Source organism: Corvus kubaryi, unplaced genomic scaffold, assembly GCF_017639235.1.
Source record: "Corvus kubaryi isolate FWS band 111438036 unplaced genomic scaffold, C.kubaryi_AGA036_p1.0 split1-37355, whole genome shotgun sequence".
Classification (NCBI taxonomy): domain Eukaryota; kingdom Metazoa; phylum Chordata; class Aves; order Passeriformes; family Corvidae; genus Corvus; species Corvus kubaryi.
In genome coordinates, this window is record NW_024582078.1 from 1,189,132 (window position 1) to 1,208,516 (window position 19,385).

General features: G+C 53.5%; 1 protein-coding gene across 1 annotated transcript; it reads left to right on the top strand.

Annotated features, from left to right (window-relative positions):
- Positions 1 to 6: 6 nt before the first annotated feature.
- TBC1D22B (TBC1 domain family member 22B) lies at positions 7 to 18,218 on the top strand. The gene is made up of 13 exons (XM_042013386.1): positions 7 to 89; positions 3,902 to 3,958; positions 4,896 to 5,212; positions 6,067 to 6,246; positions 6,744 to 6,814; positions 7,213 to 7,341; positions 7,749 to 7,814; positions 8,705 to 8,819; positions 15,491 to 15,597; positions 15,939 to 16,014; positions 16,296 to 16,423; positions 16,649 to 16,744; positions 17,172 to 18,218. Exons 1-13 carry the CDS (start codon positions 34 to 36, stop codon positions 17,298 to 17,300), a joined length of 1,527 nt encoding a protein of 508 aa, XP_041869320.1. The 5' UTR covers positions 7 to 33; the 3' UTR covers positions 17,301 to 18,218.
- Positions 18,219 to 19,385: the final 1,167 nt, after the last annotated feature.

The window sequence follows — 19,385 nt, forward strand, 5'->3', positions numbered from 1 at the left end:
GGCCGGCCCGCCGGGCCCGCCCCGCCCTCCGCCATGGCGGCCGAGAGCGGCAGGCAGTTCTGGAAGCGGAGCGCCAAGCTGCCGGGCAGGTGAGCCCAGGGGAAGGGGTGCGAGGGCCGCGCCCCCGGCGCTCCGGCTGAGGGCTGGAGCCGTCGCTCTGCCTGGGGAAGGGGCTGTCACCCACCCTGGCTCTGGGGCTGAGGGTACCTCGAGGGATACCAGGCGGATCTGTCCTGGCTGCGGGGCTGAGAAGCTGGTTGGGGGCCCCGGGGTTCCTCCCTGGAATAGGGGGGATGCCAGGGCCACGCCAGGCTATGGGACGGGAATTTTGCTGGTGGAAGGCTTCACGTATAAGGGTCAAGGGTAGGGTCAGAGCTGCTCCCTCATCTGTAGGACAAGGCAGGCTGTGTGGGGGCTGCGGGGACCCCCTGTGTGCCCCCCATGGGGAGCAGGATGGAGGGATCAGGGTGCCTTGGAGGCCTCTTTGGGGTAGTCTCAGAGCCAGGGCTGTACTATCTTCTTTTCCACAGATACTGAAGAGAACATCCTTTCCCGAAGTCCTTAGAGGTGTCGCCTTGGGTGGCAGCAGCTCTGTCCCACAGGGGTGTCCCTGATAATGCATGGAACCCCCCATTATCCTCTCTGGTGTGGGATGTCGCTCCTGGTCCCCCTCTGCTCAAGAGGAGGGACTGTGAGGGCTCTGTTTGTAGCTCTTGTGCCTCAGTTCTTCTGGCTGTGATGTTCTGCTTCCTGTCAAGGCATCTCTACTCACTCGGGGATGGGAGAAACAAGTGAAATGTGTGATGGACATGGTATTTAGGAAGAAGAGGCTGGTATTAATGAAGGAGAGGCTCCCTACAATGCCTTGGGAGCAAGGCTCACATGGAAAGAGGGCATCCACCTCTCTGGGGAGGCTCTCTCAAGTGTTTTTCCTGCCTTGTGCTCCTTACTTTTGCTCTCATTTGCCTTATCTGAACCCTGCCCTTCGCCTCCTGGGGTACAGGTGCAGTCTGAAATGCTTAGTTGGCTTTAAATCCTGCTGGGCCAGTTAAATATCTCTTTCTAATGTGCTTTCACTCATCTGCTTGTCACTGTGCAGCTCCTTCAGTTGGCTGGACAATCCATGTCTGCAGTAAGCAAAGGGAGAGCAAGGAGCTCTCTGTTCCTCCTCTGCTGCTCCTGTGGGAGGAAAATCCTGTGCTTTCCCTGGGTTATTTCCCAACTGCTCCTGTCCCTTACGCAAAGGTCTCAGCCGTGCTCTCAGCTGGTGGTCCTGGACACCACCTCTCTTCTGCATTTGGTGACTTTTGAGCTTTGCCTTGGAAACCCCAAACCAGGTGAACCGGTCTGGCCGGCAGCCGGTCCTGCCTGTGATACTCTGCATCGTGAAGATTTTGGCAGTATTCTCTCCTGCTCCTAACTGCCTGCTTGGCAGATATCCTGGATCCAGGAGCCTTGTTACCTCCTGTGTGCTGGTGGTTTCCAGGGACAGTCACCAACAGGCCTTCAGCAACCTGACTCAGAAGGTGGAGGTGTGATGTGCTGCATCCGTGGTCGCTAGACATGAACCCCCCTTTCTTCTTTTTTGTCTGAGCTTTGAGAGACCCTCCTGTACAGATTCTTGGCTCTCTCCTTTCTTTCCCCTGACAATCTGGCAGAAGGAGGCTTTGTAGGGACTTGGATACTGTGTTAGCTTCCTTTTCCATGACACTCTGTGTGCTTGGTCACTTAGTTGTATTAGCTTTTATTTGCTAATAAAGTTTATTACCTTTTGGTCCCTGTAGATTTAGGGTGGATTTTTGGTGTAGGTTTAGAACTGGTAAACAGTGTTTTGTTTTTCCAGTGCTGTCTTGTGGTTTTTTGCACTGGGAATTTTCTGCCTGATAATTTTCTAGGGATGTGTTGACAGAGTGCTCTGGTGTGTTGTCCTCTGCAATGTGTTGTTTATTCCCTGCTCTTCAGAGAGATGGGCAGCCAGGGTCTGGTGGGGTTATTTAAATGCCATTTTAAAAGGGGAGAAACAGCCTGCTGGAAATAAATATGTTCAGTGTCCAGAGGGGCAGTGACGTTTCATGGCTACGCTCTGCTGCAGTGTCAATAACCCATACCCTGTGATGATCCTGTGAGGTGTCACACGGGGAGCACAGACATTGTACCTCACACCATTGGTCACCCCTTGTGCCCTACACTGAACATCCAGGTAACAGGAAATGCCTGTCCCAAAGAGTTTAAACTGGGACAGAACAGGGGACTTGTCCAGTCAGGCTGGGAGCACAGCTTAGATCAGCTTGAGATTCTTCGTTTGGGAATGTCTGGGTTGTAGGACTTTAAAAAGAGCTGTGTACAGGTGGGACCCTCTGCCATTTTATCAAACATTGATTCAGAACCCCAGGAAAGGGTTTTCTCCCCCAGCACTGGCTGCCACATCCCCTCCTCTCTCTAACACACACACTTTGTTGCTCTTGTGAAGTCCAGGCCTTCACAGGTGGATCAAAGCAGTTCCCCACTGGCAGCCTGTGGGTCCCTGACAAAAAGGAGCAGCTTTGTGCTGGCTATCATGGGACAGTGTGAGTTTGGTACTGGGTATGGGAGAGGCTCTGCTGGCTCCTGTCCTGCAGGGAGCTGCCACAAGTCATTGGGAAGCAGTGCTGATGTGGAGGGCTTGTTCTTCTTACTCATCATCTCTTTGCTATGTCCACCCGTGGAGGTACCTTTGCTTAATTGCTGCCCTGACTTCCAGGTACTCATTAGTCATCACACGCTGTCCTAGGCTTAATCCTCGATGGATAAACACAGTGAGCCCTTCCAGCCACGAGGGACAACCACTGCAGTGGTGAGCCCACTCCTTGTTGGGCTGCTCCACCAGGATCTCTCTGTGTTGTGGTTGTTTCCAGCCTCTGCCCTGGCTCTCTGCATCTCTTCCCTGCCAGCTGGACCTGTTGCTTCTGCATCCTCAGCTTGTTCCCAGCGTGCTTTCCAGCTGCACCAGGCTGCCATCCCTCTCCTCCATGGCTGGGCTCTGCTGGTTTTACTGCCGGGCACCATCTGCAGCTCCTAGAAACCAGGCCAGCTCTATTGACCCAAGAGAAGCTTGTTCCTTGTGTGCCAGCTCTGAGTGGGCCTTTGTCTCTGCCATGGCATTGCAGGACTTGTTTTCCAGAGGTTGTTTTCCAGGGTGGGGTGGCTGTGAATAGTTCCTCAAATGCAGGTGATAACTCAGGATCCCTGTCTCACCTCCAGACTCTGCAAAACCAGCGATGAGTGTGTTTTTAGTGGCTCCTCTCTGAGGTGATGCTCCCCATGTAGGGCCTGGAGCCCTCAGGCTCCTTGTCCCAAGGAACCGAAAGAACTGAGATGTGGTGACTCATTTCAGGCCACATAGGAAGTAGTTGATTAAACCAGGATTTGGACCCGAGTCAAACCACATACTGTACCAGACATTCCTTCTCCGTGGCATTGGCTGTGATCCTGGAGCCAGCATGGGGTTCAAACCCTAAAGTACATTTACAGAGGAGTCCCAGTGTCACTGCCTGGAGTCCTTCCCTGTCCCACAGTGCCTGGAAGGGTGAACTCAGTGTATGCAGCAGGTAGATTGAGACACGTGGTTGCTTGGAGTGAGCTGGTGGTGCAGAAAAGAGCAGATCTCAAATCCCAGCACAGGTGGGACAGGGCCTAAGAGTTTAAAGAAGGTTTCTCTTTGCTGCTGCAGAGAACAAGTCTTCATCTGAATGTGTCATTTTGCATCTAAGGCTTTTAAGTTAGAAGGTTTTTAAAGCTGCTTTTGGTCTTTCATTCAGCTCTCAATAGCAGGCAAGAAGTGTGACCCAAGTTTAGGCTGAGATTATTTGTAGGACCTCTTTTTACAGCACCTTGGGTTTTTTTTCTTTTCCCCTTCCTGCAGCATTCAACCTGTCTATGGAGCACAGCATCCTCCACTGGATTCCCGGCTCACCAAAAAGTAAGTGTTTGTCTCCTGGAGATGCAGGCCACAAGGCCTGGCAGGTTCGGGGCTCAGTTCTGCAGTAGGTGGAGATCTCCAGCATCCCTGGCACTGTGATACTGCAACAAAGAAGGACAGCAGTGGGATGTGGTGCTGCCTTGAGCTCTACGAAAGCTTGCAGGGAGAGCTTATCTGCTGGTGCCCTTTATGGCCAGAAATCCATACAGTAACACCCACATCAAAGGAAACAGACTTTTTTTTTTTTTTAGTAGTGGTGTCTGATCCTTCAGCTCCTCTTTGGAGCTGGAGGAATTAAGGGAAAGGGAGGTAAAGCTGCCCAGCAGCTACGAGGCTGGAGAACTGCAGCAGAAAAAGGCAGAATTCTGGATCTGAACTGCCTCCTTGTCCCTGTCTCGTGCTGTGTAGTGGTAAAAGTTCCCTGCTTCAGGTGGTGGACTTTGGCTCCTGTAGCTTAAGAGTAAATTCCTTCTGTGCCTGAGGAAAGACCCAGGCTGGTCTGGCTGCTGGGAACAAGTGCAGCTGTTTTGGGAGTGTCCATGGAAGGAGACCTGCTGTGTCTGACTTCTGACATGCCTCTCTCCAGGTTGCAAAACCTATTTTTGGATGTTAATCTACCTTTTTTGTGTAGGGTGGGGGAAGGCAGAGCTGGAGGAATTGTACCTGTCTTCCCTTTGCCCTTCCGAGCCAAGAAGCCTGGCACCTCTCCAGCTGTGTGCTGCCACTGTGGCTTCTGTGACTGCTGTCACAGCAGCCTGTGACAGCCACTCCTGGCAGTGGGCAGCCCAGAGAGACTTAACATATTCCTTAGGTCTGGGAGGAGGAACAGGGTAACTGGACAAAGGGATTGGCTGATTGGAGTGAGGGCATGGAGAAAGGAAAGAAAATGAACTCATCCAACAGCACAGCTCTGATCCTGTTCCTCTCTGGCTTGCAGCTTCATCAAGGACCGCTCCAAGGCCAGTGGGCTGCCCATGAAAAGCAAGAAGGCCTCCAGCTTCCACGAGTTTGCCCGCAGTACCAGCGATGCCTGGGACATCGGGGATGACGAAGATGAGGACTTCTCCTCCTCCTCCTCATCTTCTTTGCAAACTCTGAACTCTAAAGTGGCCAAGGCCACGGCAGCGCAGGTTTTGGAGAACCACAGCAAGCTACGGGTGAAGCCTGAGCGGTGCCAGCCTGCCCTCGGTGACCTGCCCACCAACTGCAAGGTCATCAAGTCCAGCAGCGAGGCCCAGCTCTCCAGGACCTCTGGTAAGAGCCATCTTCAGGAGCAGCCTCCTGCTCCAGTGCTTTCCCGCTTGGCCACTGAATTCAACTGCTTGTTGCTACTCATAGTGTGGGCAAGAGGCTGTGACACAGCCCGTAAGCACAAGAGAGGCTTTTTCTTCCTTTTAGTATCCTGTACTCCAAGGAGCCATTTTCAGAGGCCTGGCTTTAATGCTTGTGCCCTCGGCTGCTCAACATCCTGCATACAGGCATGTCTGTCTGTCCCAGAGTATTCCATGTTCTGGGTGCTAAGTCAGTTTTGAGATCTGTTAAGTTCTTGCTGAGATTTGCTCACTGTCTGCTTCCTCTGTGGCTTGGTGTGCTGTGTTTAGCAAAGGTCTGGGTGAGGTCCTGTTGACACAGCTTGGGCAGGGAATTTGGCAGCAGCAGCTCCTGCTCGCTCTGCCTTGTCTGCCTGTGCAGTGAGAGTACCCCAGGAGGTGGCACTGGCAGCCCACCAGCTCCTCTCTCTGCACTAGCAATTAGCTTGATTGGTGTTTGGATCACTGGAGAGCAGAGGGATCTGAAGGTCAGTTCTGCCTTGTCTCTTGTGTCCTACCCATGGCTTCCTCTGCGCAGAGGGAAGTCTGATCCACTTGCAGCCAGGTGTCTGGATGCAGGAGGAAGAAATAGAGGCAGAAATGGGGGGAACTGATGGAAGAGCTACAACAGATGCCTGTGAACTGCTGATCCATTGGAGTGGGCCAGTGATGCTGTTCCGTGGTGCTGAGGAACAGAAGGGTGAAATCTGCAGTGTCTGACAGTGGCTGGAAGAGCGAGGTGGGGTTGGAGAGGTGGAACCTCCTTCCCCAGCTCAGTGCAGCGTCTGGTCCTTGCAGAGGAGGCCTGTGTGCGGAGTCCCCTGCAGAAGCAGCAGTCCCTTCCCCTCCGGCCTGTCATTCCACTTGTGGCTCGAATCTCTGACCAAAACGCCTCTGGGGCTCCCCCCATGACTGTGAGGGAGAAAACGCGCCTGGAGAAGTTCCGGCAGCTCCTTTCCAGCCACAACACCGACCTGGGTGAGTGGTGCAGAATGAAGGTGCCTCTGGGTGGGCAGGGGAAGGCAGAGGGGGCCTGCTGCCTGCATCAGGTCTGCTTCAGGGTGGAAAAAATTACTGCCTGCAGTTGTACCAGGTGGGATGTTTGCAAGAATCTGCAAACTCTCTGTTGGCAGATGATGATGTCCTCCAACCACTTCCTATCTGTCCCTAATCATTCTCCATCTTTCACATGGGGGTTGGGATCACTGGGGGCTGTTGGGCTCTGCATGAGAACTGAGGTCCTGGCACATTGGTGACCCTGCAGCTCCCAGTTCTGTGCCCAAGCTGGGCTGAAATCATCTCTACTCTCCTTGCAGTAGACCCACATCCCCAGTCATTGCTAGTGTGGGAGCCTTCCTGGAGGCTCATTGTCTCCAGAGCCTGCAGGAGCAGACTGGGCTTTCCTCTCCTTCTAGGTGTAGTGGTGCCTGGACATGCCTAAGATCTAATCCATTGCCACCACTGTCCGTTTGCAGATGAGCTGAGAAAATGCAGCTGGCCTGGTGTGCCCAGAGAGGTCCGGCCTGTGACGTGGAGACTGCTCTCAGTAAGTACTGGGAGCTGTGACCCCGCAGTCTGGGGGGACTGTGCCACGTCAGGGACATGTGCTCCATGTGTCCCACAGCCAGCTTTGCTTGTGTGTTCCCAGTGCCCAGCTTACAGGTGAGCTGTAGGGTTTTTTGGTCAGGGAGTGTCATTGCTGCATCCTCTTTGAGCTCAAAGCTCAGACTGGTGTGGGGACTGGCTGGTTCACGCTCTTTTGGGAAACTGAACCTGATGAAGTTGGGTTTCTCCAAGATCAGGGACTGGGAAGGCCAAATTCCATGAAAGCTCTTTCCCCAGCTCCTGAGTTGTGTGCCTGATGTTTCTGGGTGCACAGCTGGCAGGATTTCAAGGGCTGATGAGGAAAGAGGGTCTGCCCTGAGCTGAGTTTTCCCAATTCAGGGCTATCTCCCTGCCAACTCGGAGCGCCGGAAGCTGACCCTGCAGCGGAAAAGGGAGGAGTACTTCGGCTTCATCCAGCAGTACTACGACTCCCGGAATGAGGAGCACCACCAGGACACCTACAGACAGGTAGGAACCCTCCCCTGCCTTTCTGCTTTGGTTATAGCCCTTTCCTCGCTCTTGCTGCTGCTTCTCCCCGTGGGTAGCGTCATGCCAGGACTTGCTCTAGCTGAAACTGGGAGGAGACTTCTCTTTGGGGAAGAGGCACCATGGTTCTGTGCTTGTTAGTTTAAGCTTTTCCTAAATTGATCTAATACTAAATTTCAGCTCTGAACTACCTGCCTGCATGTGAGCAGAGCACACTGCAGATACCTGTACATTATTTTATCAGTACAGTTGACATAGGTAGCCCTCACTGTGCTTGTCAGCTCTTGCCTGGGGGAACACTGATGGTGGATTCCCCTCTGTTAGCCTGTGATGAGTTACTGTGTCCCTGGAAAGCACAGCTGGTGTGTGTAACCCACCTTCTTTTCCAGATCCACATTGACATTCCAAGGACCAACCCACTCATTCCCCTCTTCCAGCAGCCACTCGTCCAGGAGGTAAGAGGAGGGGGTGAAGCTCCTGCCCTACATTTGCCATGGGATGTGTGTGTGGAGTGAGGCCAGCACTGCTCCCAGTGAGTTAACTTTGTGAGGAAACTTCCCTGCCTGACAGCTCCCAATGCAAATACCTCCTGGAACTGTCTGGTCTTGTCCCATGTTTCTGGAAGACATCAAACTTGGAGCTTGGGGGTTATGAGGTGATCTCTTCTTTGGCAAGATGGAGCCAAGAGCTGGTAAAAAACCTGAAGCTTTTGTTTTGAGACAAATTGAAGGCATTTGAACCAGAACACAGGGTAGTTCTGTTTTGCTTCAAAACCTTTTTTATGGGAGCAACTGGGCAGGGATGGGTTCGAGAGGTGGCCAGGAGGTGTGGGCACCTGTCCTCTCTGGAAACAAGCTCAGTGGGTGTCTGTGGTGTGTCAGAGCATGGTGTCCAGGGGGTTGGGGCAGTCTGGGAACGCTGGTTGTTGTGAGGGAGGCTGCTCTGTTGGGAACTGTCCTGATCTGTGTTTTTCTGGGAGTACTGTGCTGATACTTCATCTTCACACCTGATGTTCAGCCAAGGACGCTCCTCTGCCAAGAGGCAGCCCTGTCCTGTGGATATTAAGCTATCTGGGTCTTGAAAAGTTGGGTCTGCCTTTCTTCAGGCAGAGGTTTTGATGAGGAGCCTGGACTGTGTTGTCTGAAGAGTGGGCTGGCCTGTGTGTGGGATCTGTGGATCACACAGGAGTTTCTCCTAGGACTTTTATGCTTCTAACATTACCTAACTGCTACAGAAAAGCCTGCCAGTGCATGGTCTGCACTCCCTGAGCTTAGCAGTTATGCTTTTCTGCCTTCCCTTTGTGCATGGCTAATGCAGGTACCTGCTTTCCCTCATTCTTCCTTAGATTTTTGAGAGAATCCTGTTTATCTGGGCCATTCGCCACCCAGCCAGCGGCTATGTGCAGGGCATCAATGACCTGGTCACCCCGTTCTTTGTCGTGTTCCTCTCTGAGCACGTTGGTAAGTGACACTTGCTGCTCCAAGCACTCCTGACCACGGGGTTTGAAATGTGTGAAATGCTGGCATGAGGAAAACTTGCTTTGCTGGAGAAGGGGATGATGTACTCCTCCTTCAGAGTGCCTGGGCTAGGCTGGAGTTGTATTTTGACCTCTTGCTGTATTTCTGCTCCCTGGCTGAATTGACTTCAGTTTCATAATCTTGCCGAGCCCCACAGAAGGTTAAGTGCTAAGGGTGGGTTTGCATTTCAGTGTACTTAACAACCTCTCAGCTTGGAGGGCAATGGGATCTTTTAGGCACTGAGGGAGTTCAGGCAAAGCCCTGACATATGGAGTTGGGAGGAGGGTCTTGCTCTCAAAGCTTGGACTTGGGAGACAGTTCCTGCTCTAGGAGGAATAAGTGAAATATAAAGAGACCCTGCCAAGAATGTGAAATAAACTATTTAAATACAGATTCTCTCCATTGCTGCTAGTACAGGTGTGTTTCTCAAACTGAGAGTTTCAGAAAGCAAACTGACTTCTCCCTGCTGCTTCTGGATTTCTTGTCAGCCGCTTGCTTTTACCTGGAGATCAAGTCCTTTCCACCCATCATGCTTTTATTCTTTCTCTGGCTCTAGCTGTGTTTTGGAGTTGACATTAATGCTGGGATGTCATAATCCCTATGTTTAAAGGCTCTTAGTTTTCACTGTAAATAGAAGGAAAAACGAATTTATAAGACTGTATTAGTGACAGAAATCCTGTTGAATAAATATTTTTAAGGTTTTATCCAAAAGTTGAAGTGTTGAAGTGAGTGAAAGCCTTCCACTATCAAGCTGAGGCTTTGTAAACTAGTGCTGATCTACCTCTGCTGAGGGCCTTGTGAAGAGCTGAGCCACCTTGCTTACCACTGAGACAGCCAGTGTGCTCAGGGTTGATCCCTGGGCAGTGCTGTTGCTCCTCACAGCCTGAAGGAGAAAGCACCAAATGTGTCTCTGATGGCAGCTGGAGTGAATTCCCTTCTGTGGGAAGAGCAGGTCAGATCTGAGCAGGTTCCCTGTGAGAGGCTTCTCCTGTCGCCTGAGCAGCATCCATGGCATTTAGTCCTGGCAGAGGCCACTTGCTCAGGATTGATTTATTGGGTTAGAAGTAGAGCTGTGCTCAGTGAGTGACCCAGGCAAGAAGGGAGCTGGTGTGAAGCATCAGAGCTGCCTGTGGGTACGTGGTGTGACTTCTGCAGTCCTGTACCCTGGTGGGTGCCAGGGCTCAGCTCTCCCTGCATGTGGCAGCAGAGTTCATGCTGCATTCGCCCTGTCAGGCTCTGTGCTGGGTTTGTACTTCTCACCATCCTTCAGGGCTGTTTTCACTCCTGATTGAAGCTTCCTCTCTGGATGTGGCCTTCCTGTTTCCAGCTCTCTCTGAAACTTGGGTTGGAGGGAAAAATTCCTCTGCAGGACCAGTTGAGCTGAATTTGGCCAAGCAACAACAACCCTTTTGTCTCCAGAGCCTGGGATTGAAAGCCAGCCTTTAGGTCACAAGCTGTTGTGGTGCCTACCTGCTCCCTGGTGTAGCAGTCAGAATTAAAAGACAAATCAATAATTGCCTTTAATGTCCGTGGGAAAGAGCTGGCAGTGGTCAGTCCCTCGTAACCCCTCTATAAGAGGATTTAAGTAGTTGGTTTGGAGCCTCCTCTCTACAGCTGCCTTTGCAGTCAGGCCCCTGAGGAGCTGGGCAGGGCAGGGCTGAGGGCTCTCCATGCTGGATCATTAATTTTCAGGATCCTTGGAGCCTGGATCAGCTCAGTCTGTGCTGCACCCAAGTTCTTGCAGCCGGAGAGGCCTTGCACAGTTTGGTAATCCTTGTGCAGCACGTACCAAGGGACAGCTCACCTTTCTGTGGGAAGTCTCTTGCTCAAGGGAAATTCTCCCTGTATTTTCCCAGCTGTATCTTCCTTGGGAAAGGGAACAGCCTGTATGGCTCAGGCACCCCCTGCCCACAGAGCCACTGAGGGCTCACACAGCTGTGTGTCACCTGCAGGTATTCCCATGCTCACAGGTGGGTGTACAACTGGCCTGGAAAATTTCCCCTTGCATTTTCCCTTGCTCTGGGAAGTTGGCACCAGCCCTGGCTCCATCCTCAAATCTCTTGGGTTTGCTGCTCCTGCTCTCCTTTCAGAGCAGGTGTTTTGTTGACCACAAGGTCCTCGAAGGAACCCACTGTGCTGCCAGCTGGCTCCTCTGCTTGGCTGCCCACCATGTCCCCTGGGATGTTTGCATCAGAGCTTCTGAAGGGCTGTCCCCCACAGCCAGGACCACTGCAGCTCTCTGGGGATCGTGGGGTGCCCATGTGACTCAGAGCTGACAGCCAGAGGTGGGAGATCACAAGTTGGTGATGTTGTTTAGCTGTGAAACACAAGGCCAGGATGACACCCTGATCTTCTACTGTCCAATCCAGGGGCTTCTCATGAAGCAGTCTCACAGGCTGGTCCCCACGGCCAAGTTCATTGTAGGCTTCTGATCCATCATCCCGTGATTTGGGCAGGTATTGCATTTGCAGACAACAAATCCTCTTTTCTGCAGATCAGTTAAAATCTCTCCTTGGAGCTCAGCAGCTGATTAATGTGTCTGGTTGATAATGTCTGCACTCTACATTTTATCAACCCAAGGCCTGAAACATCCTTCACTGGGCTTGTCTGGCATCTCCTGCAAGGGCTGGAAAGGGAAAATGGGAATGGGGAAAAGGAGTGTGGTTTAGGCAGGGAATGGTTTGTAGCTTATCAGTCACTTCCAGGGAACAGTTCAGCAGCTTCCTTTGTTTGAAGTTGACACAAACAATGGAACAGTCAGCAGTTACCCAACAAACTCCAGCCCTTGTGTGCAGAGGCATTAAATACAGCTGGCTTGGGCAGTGGTGAGAGCAGTTCGGCCACACTGCAGTGCCTTTGTCTTGATGCCTTTCCATCATCGCCATGGAAGGTGCCGGAAGGATGTGGGCCTCTCCAGGTCCTGAAGGAGGGGAACTGAGGGGAAAACATCCACAGGAAGCTGTTTCTTCTGGTTCTTCTAGCTGCCCTGGATGCTCTGGGGCCTGGATGACCCCTTTATTAACCTGCATCTCCCGAGCCTGCCTGAAGGCATCCCACTGACACTGTTTGCCTCTTCCTTCTGAGCAATGCCTTGAATCCCGGGTGTGTGCGCTCCTTTGACCAGCTTCAGAAAACACCAGCTAGGCTGAGGCAGGGAGAAGCTCATCCCCAGAGTTTTCTAGTCCTTATCTGAACTCCCCTGACCCCTTCTGCCAGTTGGGACCAGTTGCTTTTCCCACACTTGCATCCACCCAGTCTGGATCCAAACCTCCTGCTTCTTGCAGGTGGTGGGCAGACTGCAGTGCACCCTTGGCAGGTGGGATAGGTTTAACTGCTGTGTTTTCTCCTTTCCCCCAACATGGCAAGCTGGCTCACCTCTTGTGATGCTCTCCCTGCCTCCTGCATGGACACCACTGCCTCAGCTACTTGGCAGCAAGCACGGAAGCTTTGGGCCCCTGCCACTGAGCAATCCAAAGCTGGAGTGATTCTTCCTCCTGACTGATGGCTTCTGCTGCAGGTGCTGCTGAGGAAGAGCTTGAGGGAGGTGTTGAAGGTGCAGGAGCAGCTGAGCTTGTTGGTGGTGCCTTCTGGATGGGCACAAGCTCCCAGGACCTCTGGGGAGGATGGGGATGTAGAGAGATGTTCTGGCAGCTGAGGAATTGGGGCAGGAATGACACCTCAGCACCTCCTAGAGGAAACCATACCCCCATTTTTCCAGGTGATCAGAGAGGGCGTAACAAGCACAGGCACTGAGGTTTCAGTCCCTCCCAGCTCAGGTCCTGCAGCCCCTCTGCTGAGTCACTCCCAGCTCTCAGGGCTTGTGTTTGGATTTAGGATGGCAGTGACAAAGCTCAAGTGAGTTCAGCATCCCCAGGTTGTGTCAGTGCTGGCCCTGCAGCCTCTCCCAGTGCTCTCTGCCTGTGTGACACCACTTCCATCCCTGATTCCAGGCCTTGCATAAGAGGTTGTCCCAGCTTTGGGACCTGTCTGGCACCACACCAGGGCTGTAGAGGGGAGCAGTGCCATGGGAATATTGATCTTATTTGCCTCTAACTGGCTTTGTCACTAAATCCTAATCGCAGTCCAATGAAGACACTCTTTCCCTGCACGTAGGAGCAGAAACTTGGGTGATGGGAATGGGGACACTTGTGTCACCACTCATCAGCCTCTCCTGACCTCCAGTTTTGTCCTGGGCCTGGGGCTCACTGCATGCAGTGCAGACTTGCCCAGAGCTGTGGGAATTTGTGAGCTGAGGCTGGGCTTAACTCTCCTCCAGCTGTCCAGTCCTGCCCTGAGCCCCCTCTGCTCCCCAGAATATGGGGAGTCATTAAAGCCTCCCTATGGAAAGCAGGGATGTGGGTGCACAGAGCCCTGGCTTCTCTGGTCTTTCCCTTCTCCTGTGTCCTCCTTGAGCCCTTTTGAAACGTCACTCACAGAACTTTGCTTTTGTTGAGCTCTTGTTGTCCCTGGGCTCCATGTGGCACTGCTGTAGGTGGCTGTCACCAAGCCAGTGGCTTCCTTTCAGTCCCTGTCACAGCCGTATGTTGGTATCTCCTTTCCATGAGGCCTCTTTAGTGCTGCTGCTAAGCAGATCTTTGTGCTGAGCCACACTCCAGAGACCTGGGGTTCGGTTCACAGCCTCTTGCAGTGTGTGTTGCCTCCTGCTGGGGATCTCCTCCCACTGTTCTGCTTTAACACGGGGGTGCTGGCAGAGCTGCTCCTCCTGTCCCCATGCTGGTGCAAGGAGCAGGGTGTTCCCCATCACCTGGGCAGGTCACCATGTCTCCTTCTCCATCGTGGTCCTCCATCCATGGGCAGGTCTTTGCACAGGGCTCATTCCCTCAGGGCTGAGCCTGCCTCTGCCACCAGTCCTGGGTGTCCACATGTCCTGCTCCTTTGCCTGCCCATCCACCTTCCTCTCTGTGAGACCTCGGGAAGGAGATGGACACTAAACAGATTCTGCTTGCCTGTCTCCCTGCCTGGACCCTTTGAGAGTGTCTATAGAGAAGGCAGCAGAAGAGTGACAGTTTTGGATGGTGATGATGATGTGCAGCTGGAAAACAGCGTTGCTGCTCTTTCTGCAGTAGAAGATAGTGAGATTAGTGCTTGACCAGCTCTTGTTTGTCCCTAGAGCTCCTGGTGGCAGTTTGCTCTGGAGCTGAGCTGTGCCCCAGAGGAGAAGCAGAGGTGGGAGCAGTGTTGGAGTCGCTGACTGTCCTGCCCTTCCTCCTTCAGGCAGGACCTGTTGGTGTTGGTTTTCACCAGCCTGTGGCAGTGCCCTGCAGTGTATCTGAGCCAAGAGGGTGGCCTGGCTCCAGCCCCGAGCCCCATCTTCTCCTTCTCTTGTTTTTTCCCAAGGATTTCTGAGCCTCTGAACTTGGAACAGGACCAGTTGAGCCCTGTTATTTGTTGATCTGATTCAGTGGCGTGACAGCAGCGTGGTGGGTGCTCTCTTCCCATGGAGAAGAGGGAGGGAACTGCTGGGTCAGTCAAGCCAGGAGGGCCCAGACCTGTGTCTCCTGACTGTCTCCCCACCTCGGTCCCACTGCTTTCCCCCATGCCTGTTTCCCTCTCCAGCCACCAGGTTAAGGTGAGCCTGGCTTGGAGCAGGTGATTCTGCTCCAAACTCAGCCAGCACCACTGTCATTGCCTCCTCGAGGCATCTCTCCCTTACACTCCCTGGGGGTTCACAAGCCCATCTAAAAGCAAGGAGCCTTTTTCACTCTCTGAGAATCCTTTGGGGACAGAGCTGCCGCTGACCCTTGCACTGTCAGACTCCCCTTGGGTTTGAAAAAACAAACTTGCACAAATCTCTGCTTCCCCCACACCGAGGCTCTGCCATGCATGGGGCAGCTTCTGTTTGCTGGAGCTCTCCTGCTAGCCAGGCTCCAGGAGAGGGAGAAACCCCACGAAGCTGAGTCTTCTCTGTGCCACATGGCCCAGCTGTCCCTGTGCTGGATTCAACTCAGTGCCTTTTTGCTGCCCAGGAAGATCTTTGCATGCTTCTGGGTCCTTGCAGCTATGCCTGAGGGTCCTGCTCTCCCTACAGAGGTTTCTGAAGCTTTGGCAGTTCTTTCTCCTGGGTCCTCAAAGCTGGCAGCCTCCAGGCTGGGTGCCTCTGTTGTGCTTTGGTGAAGAATCCAGCTGGGAGTGGCAACTGGCAGCTCCCTTGTGCTGCCCCAAGCGAGTTTCCTTCTCTGGTTTCTGGCTGCAGTGAAGGTTTCCCCTTTCCCAGTTCTCCCTGTGGTGCTCCCAGTTGGCAGAGACCTGCTGTCCCCCACGGCAGGTGTGCCAAGGGGTTCCAATGTGCCAGAGCTTTGTCCCTGCACAGCCCTTGTCCCAGAAGGATGACAAAAGTACTGTGGGATCCCTCCTGTGGTTCCCTGGGGAGCTGGACTGGGTTCAGGGCATGGCCAGCAAGTCTTTTGGGGTTCTTCAGCTGAGTTGGAGGAGTAGGTGAGTGCATGGGTGCTGTGACTGTGCCAGGCACACCCCTAACACACGGGGAGTCTTGCAGTGCCTCTTGCAAAGCTTTGGCCTGATAAAGCCCCTGGGTTTGTCCCATGTCCTGGTGTCCCCCATCTCCCTGATGCTCTTCCCTCTCCCTTTTGCAGAGGAGGATGTGGAAAACTTTGACGTGACAAACCTGTCCCAGGATGTTTTACGGAGCATCGAAGCCGACAGCTTTTGGTGCATGAGCAAGCTGCTGGATGGGATACAGGTGAGCCTCTGGGGCCACGGGAGTTTCTTTGCCCTTGCTGGGGGAGCAGTGTGGTTGTCTCCTCTCCCTGTCTGGGTGAGTATTCTGCATGCTCCAGCATTAGGGAGATTTTGCTCCTTCCCTGAGCTGAATGTTAGTGAACTCCTGGGGAGATGGGTGCTGTGGCTGTCCAGATGGCCCTGTCCTGACCAGGGAATGCACAGCAGACAATCCTGGTTCCCAAGAGCTCTGTCTCCTTGGCTCATGATAATCTCATCTCCCTGTCCAACTGCTGATCTGGGTTTGATCATTTCTAGCTGTTGTTAAAGCTGCTGCTTCTGACTCAGGGCCTCTCCCCACAGGACAACTACACCTTTGCACAGCCGGGGATCCAGAAGAAAGTCAAAGCCCTGGAGGAGCTGGTCAGCAGGATCGATGGTAGGTGACACAGGAATCTGGTCAGGTTTGGCACAACAGAGGGAGGACTCCTTCGTGAGGACTCTCGGGGCAGGGGTAGACACTTCTTACAACACTCATGGAACCAGGGCAGGGCAGGGTCAGCCAGAAACCTCCTGGTGACAGCACAGGGTGAGGAGAGGTGGAATTCAGGACAAAAAGGTCTCAGCCTGAAAGTGTGTGAAAGCCACTGTGCTGTGAGCAGTGTGCTGGAGCTGGGGCACTGTGAGCCCCAGGTGTGTAAGTGAAATGTGCTGTTTCAGAGCAGGTACATAATCACTTTAGGAAGTACGAGGTCGAGTACCTGCAGTTTGCCTTTCGCTGGATGAACAACCTGCTCATGAGGGAGCTGCCCCTCCGCTGCACCATCCGCCTCTGGGACACCTACCAGGTATGCAGGCTCCACTGACCCCCTGCCTGGCTTGTCACTTCCACTTGTGTCCCTGGCCCCAAGGGGACAGAGGTTTCCTGGCACCAGCTGAGGGGCACAAAGCAGTGTGGCCCCAGGATGTTTACAGCCAGCTGGGTGATGGGTGACCCAGTGGGACATCTGTGTCTGGGGAAGTTGTTCTCCAGCTGAGCTGCAGGAGCTCACTCAGAGTTTTGCTGTCCACAGTCAGAGCCAGAAGGATTCTCCCATTTCCACCTGTACGTCTGCGCTGCCTTCTTGATAAAGTGGCGGAAAGAGATCCTGGATGAGGAAGACTTCCAAGTAAGAGCCTGAAGTTGGGGGTGATTCCCTGGGTGTGGAGGGGAGGGAATTGCTCTGGTTGGGAGCCCAGTGTGGACACAGACAACTGTCAGAGCTGGCCCCAAGAACATCTGGTCTCAGGAGCTTTGCCTAGAAGTAACTTGCCTTGGTGATGCCAGAGAACTGAGCTGTTGGAGGGTTCAAACATCCCATTCCAGCTCTGATCACAGTGTTTGCCCTCCTGTGTCCAGCTGTAACCCTGGAATAGCATCCTTTATTTCAAGGGGCTTGGGGTGCTTCACTGGTTCAGATCTAGACACAAGCACATCTTAATGAGCCTTTCAGACCTGTGTTACTGAGTGCTGCTGCCACTGGTCAGGCTGGCCCCAAGCCTGCGCTGGATCTGTGCTCTGCCTTCACCCTCTCTAAACATCTTCCCCTCTTCCAGGGCCTTTTGATGTTGCTCCAAAACCTGCCCACGATACACTGGGGTAACGAAGAGATTGGGCTGCTGCTGGCTGAAGCCTACAGACTCAAGTACATGTTTGCAGATGCCCCAAACCATTACCGCCGATAGGTGCCCAGACTGGCTCCTCTCTCCCATGCCCGCCCCTTGTCCTCGCCCGATCTGATCACTGTGGCATTTTTGTCATCCCAAATCCTCGGACACTCCAGCCAGGAGCTGCTCCTTGCTGTACAAAGCTCACCTGGACTCTTGTCTTAACTCTGAACATGTGCCTGTCTGCCACTCCATGCGCCTGGATGTGCCATTTTGACGACTCTCAGTATTTCACTCCGTGCTGATGGCTCACACCAGGAAGGGAGGCTTCAAGGGGCTGAAGGAGAACATGGGAGAAGCTTTACAGACAAACTGAGCCAGAGACGAAGCCCTCCTGTCCTCTGCACTCCCAGTCCTGGGCTTGTCTGGCTGGGACCACTTTGGCTTCGCTGCCTCCTGTTGACCTGCACCACGTGCGCTGCCCCATCTGCTCCTTCCTCTCTTCTGACACTGTTTGCGCCAACTCCCAGATGAAAATGCCTTATCAGAGACCTGCCTGGCCGCAGAATCCTTCCCCACGAGGGTGGCAGGGCAAGAAGTTTCTCTCAGGGCCTACCTTCGCTCCGAGGGTCCAGAGACCCCCCAAGCACTTTGTGGGTTCACAAGAGAGTCCCTCGTGCCTGCCCTCCCTCCTTCTCTCCATCCTCTTCGCCTACCTCTCCCCCAGGGCAGCGGGGCAGGCACCACGGGGGCCACGACCACTCCATCCACGCACACTTGGAATGACACGTGCCAGCTTGGTGGAACTTTTGGTGACTGATGTTCTGTGAGTACAGCCCCATCCAGCGTGTGGGGAAGGCACGGAGGGGGTGTTGGTAGGGGAGCAACATCTCTCAAAATCTCCTGACAGCGTCCCCGCTCCTCCGAGGCGTTCTGTGTATATTGTGTTCTTGTGTATATGGGTCAAAGATGTACAATATATGTCTTCTCTTTGTAGCAGATTTTATATTTATAACATGAACCCCTTGTTCTCCCCATCCTCTCCACACCCAAGAAGGATGCCTGGCTGTGGTGTTGTAGGGTTTTGACCCCTTCTGGAGGTGGGGGGTTTTCCAGAGCTGCAGGTATTTCTGCCCCGACATGTTCTTGCAGTGTTGGCTCTGCCCGAGGTGTGACAGAAACACATCTCAAGGCATCCCTTGCAGGAAGGGTTTGGGCAGTGGAGATGGGAGCTCCCAGTGGAAGCAGGGGAGAGCCTGTTGTTGGAGACAGGGTCTGCAGTGCTGGCAGGTGCCTCCCCGGGCCCTGCAGGGCGGGGCTGTGCCGGGGCTGCCGGCAGCACTCCGGGGAGGAACAATCCTGGATCCAGGAGTGGCTGTCCCCAGCAGGCAGTGCAGCTCTCTGGAGCTGTCCCCCACAGCATCCCTGTGGCCAGGCCCTGGCTGGCCCTGCCGTGGGTGCTGTGAACTCAAACCAGCTGTGGGTGTTTTCATGGGCCCTTTCCTTCCGTGGGCAGAACACCTGGTGTGGGCCAAGGGCTGGATTTGGGAGAGTATGAGGGAATCTGGGCCATCCTGGGTTTCTCCCAACACTCCTGCTGGGCCACCAGGGCTTTCCTGGCAGGGGCTGGAGGCTCCCAGTCTCTTCCCCTTTCCCTTTCTGTTGGCACTGGGGAGAACACAGCAGGCAGTGAGGCCGGGGCCAAGCATGTGACAGGCAGAACCTTGTTGCCAATAAAACTCCAAACAGTATCTCAAGAAATCTCTTTCCTAAGGTGGAGTTGTTTTTCTCAGGCATTTGGACTTTTGCTGTCTTTCTGAGAGACAGACCTCGTGGTCCTTAGTTTAACATCAAATTAAAAAAAGAAATAATTAAAAAAAACTCTAAACAAACAAAAAAACCCAACAAACAAAACCAGCACAAGGTGGGACCTCTCCATGCAGCACCCAGTTGTGTCACCCACGGCACGGGGAACAGCCTCACCCCTGGGACACAGTGGAGGCAGGACACGAAACCCCTCCCTGTGTCACGTCCCTGTCATTGCTCTTCCCACCTGCACCTGGGACCACTGGGATGATTAAAAGCCACCACGGTAAGTTCTGGATTTCAGGACAACATTAGCAAGGAAGAACTCTGTCTGAGGGTGCTGTTTTGTTGTTTTGG

What these genes read in the sequence shown, in the direction of transcription:
- TBC1D22B (XM_042013386.1), top strand. Translation starts at nt 34, where the DNA reads ATGGCGGCCGAGAGCGGCAGGCAGTTCTGGAAGCGGAGCGCCAAGCTG. An exon ending in GATTCCCGGCTCACCAAAAA is followed by an intron (nt 3,959 to 4,895) that starts GTAAGTGTTTGT and finishes TCTGGCTTGCAG; the next exon opens with CTTCATCAAGGACCGCTCCA. An exon ending in TGGATGAGGAAGACTTCCAA is followed by an intron (nt 16,745 to 17,171) that starts GTAAGAGCCTGA and finishes CCCCTCTTCCAG; the next exon opens with GGCCTTTTGATGTTGCTCCA.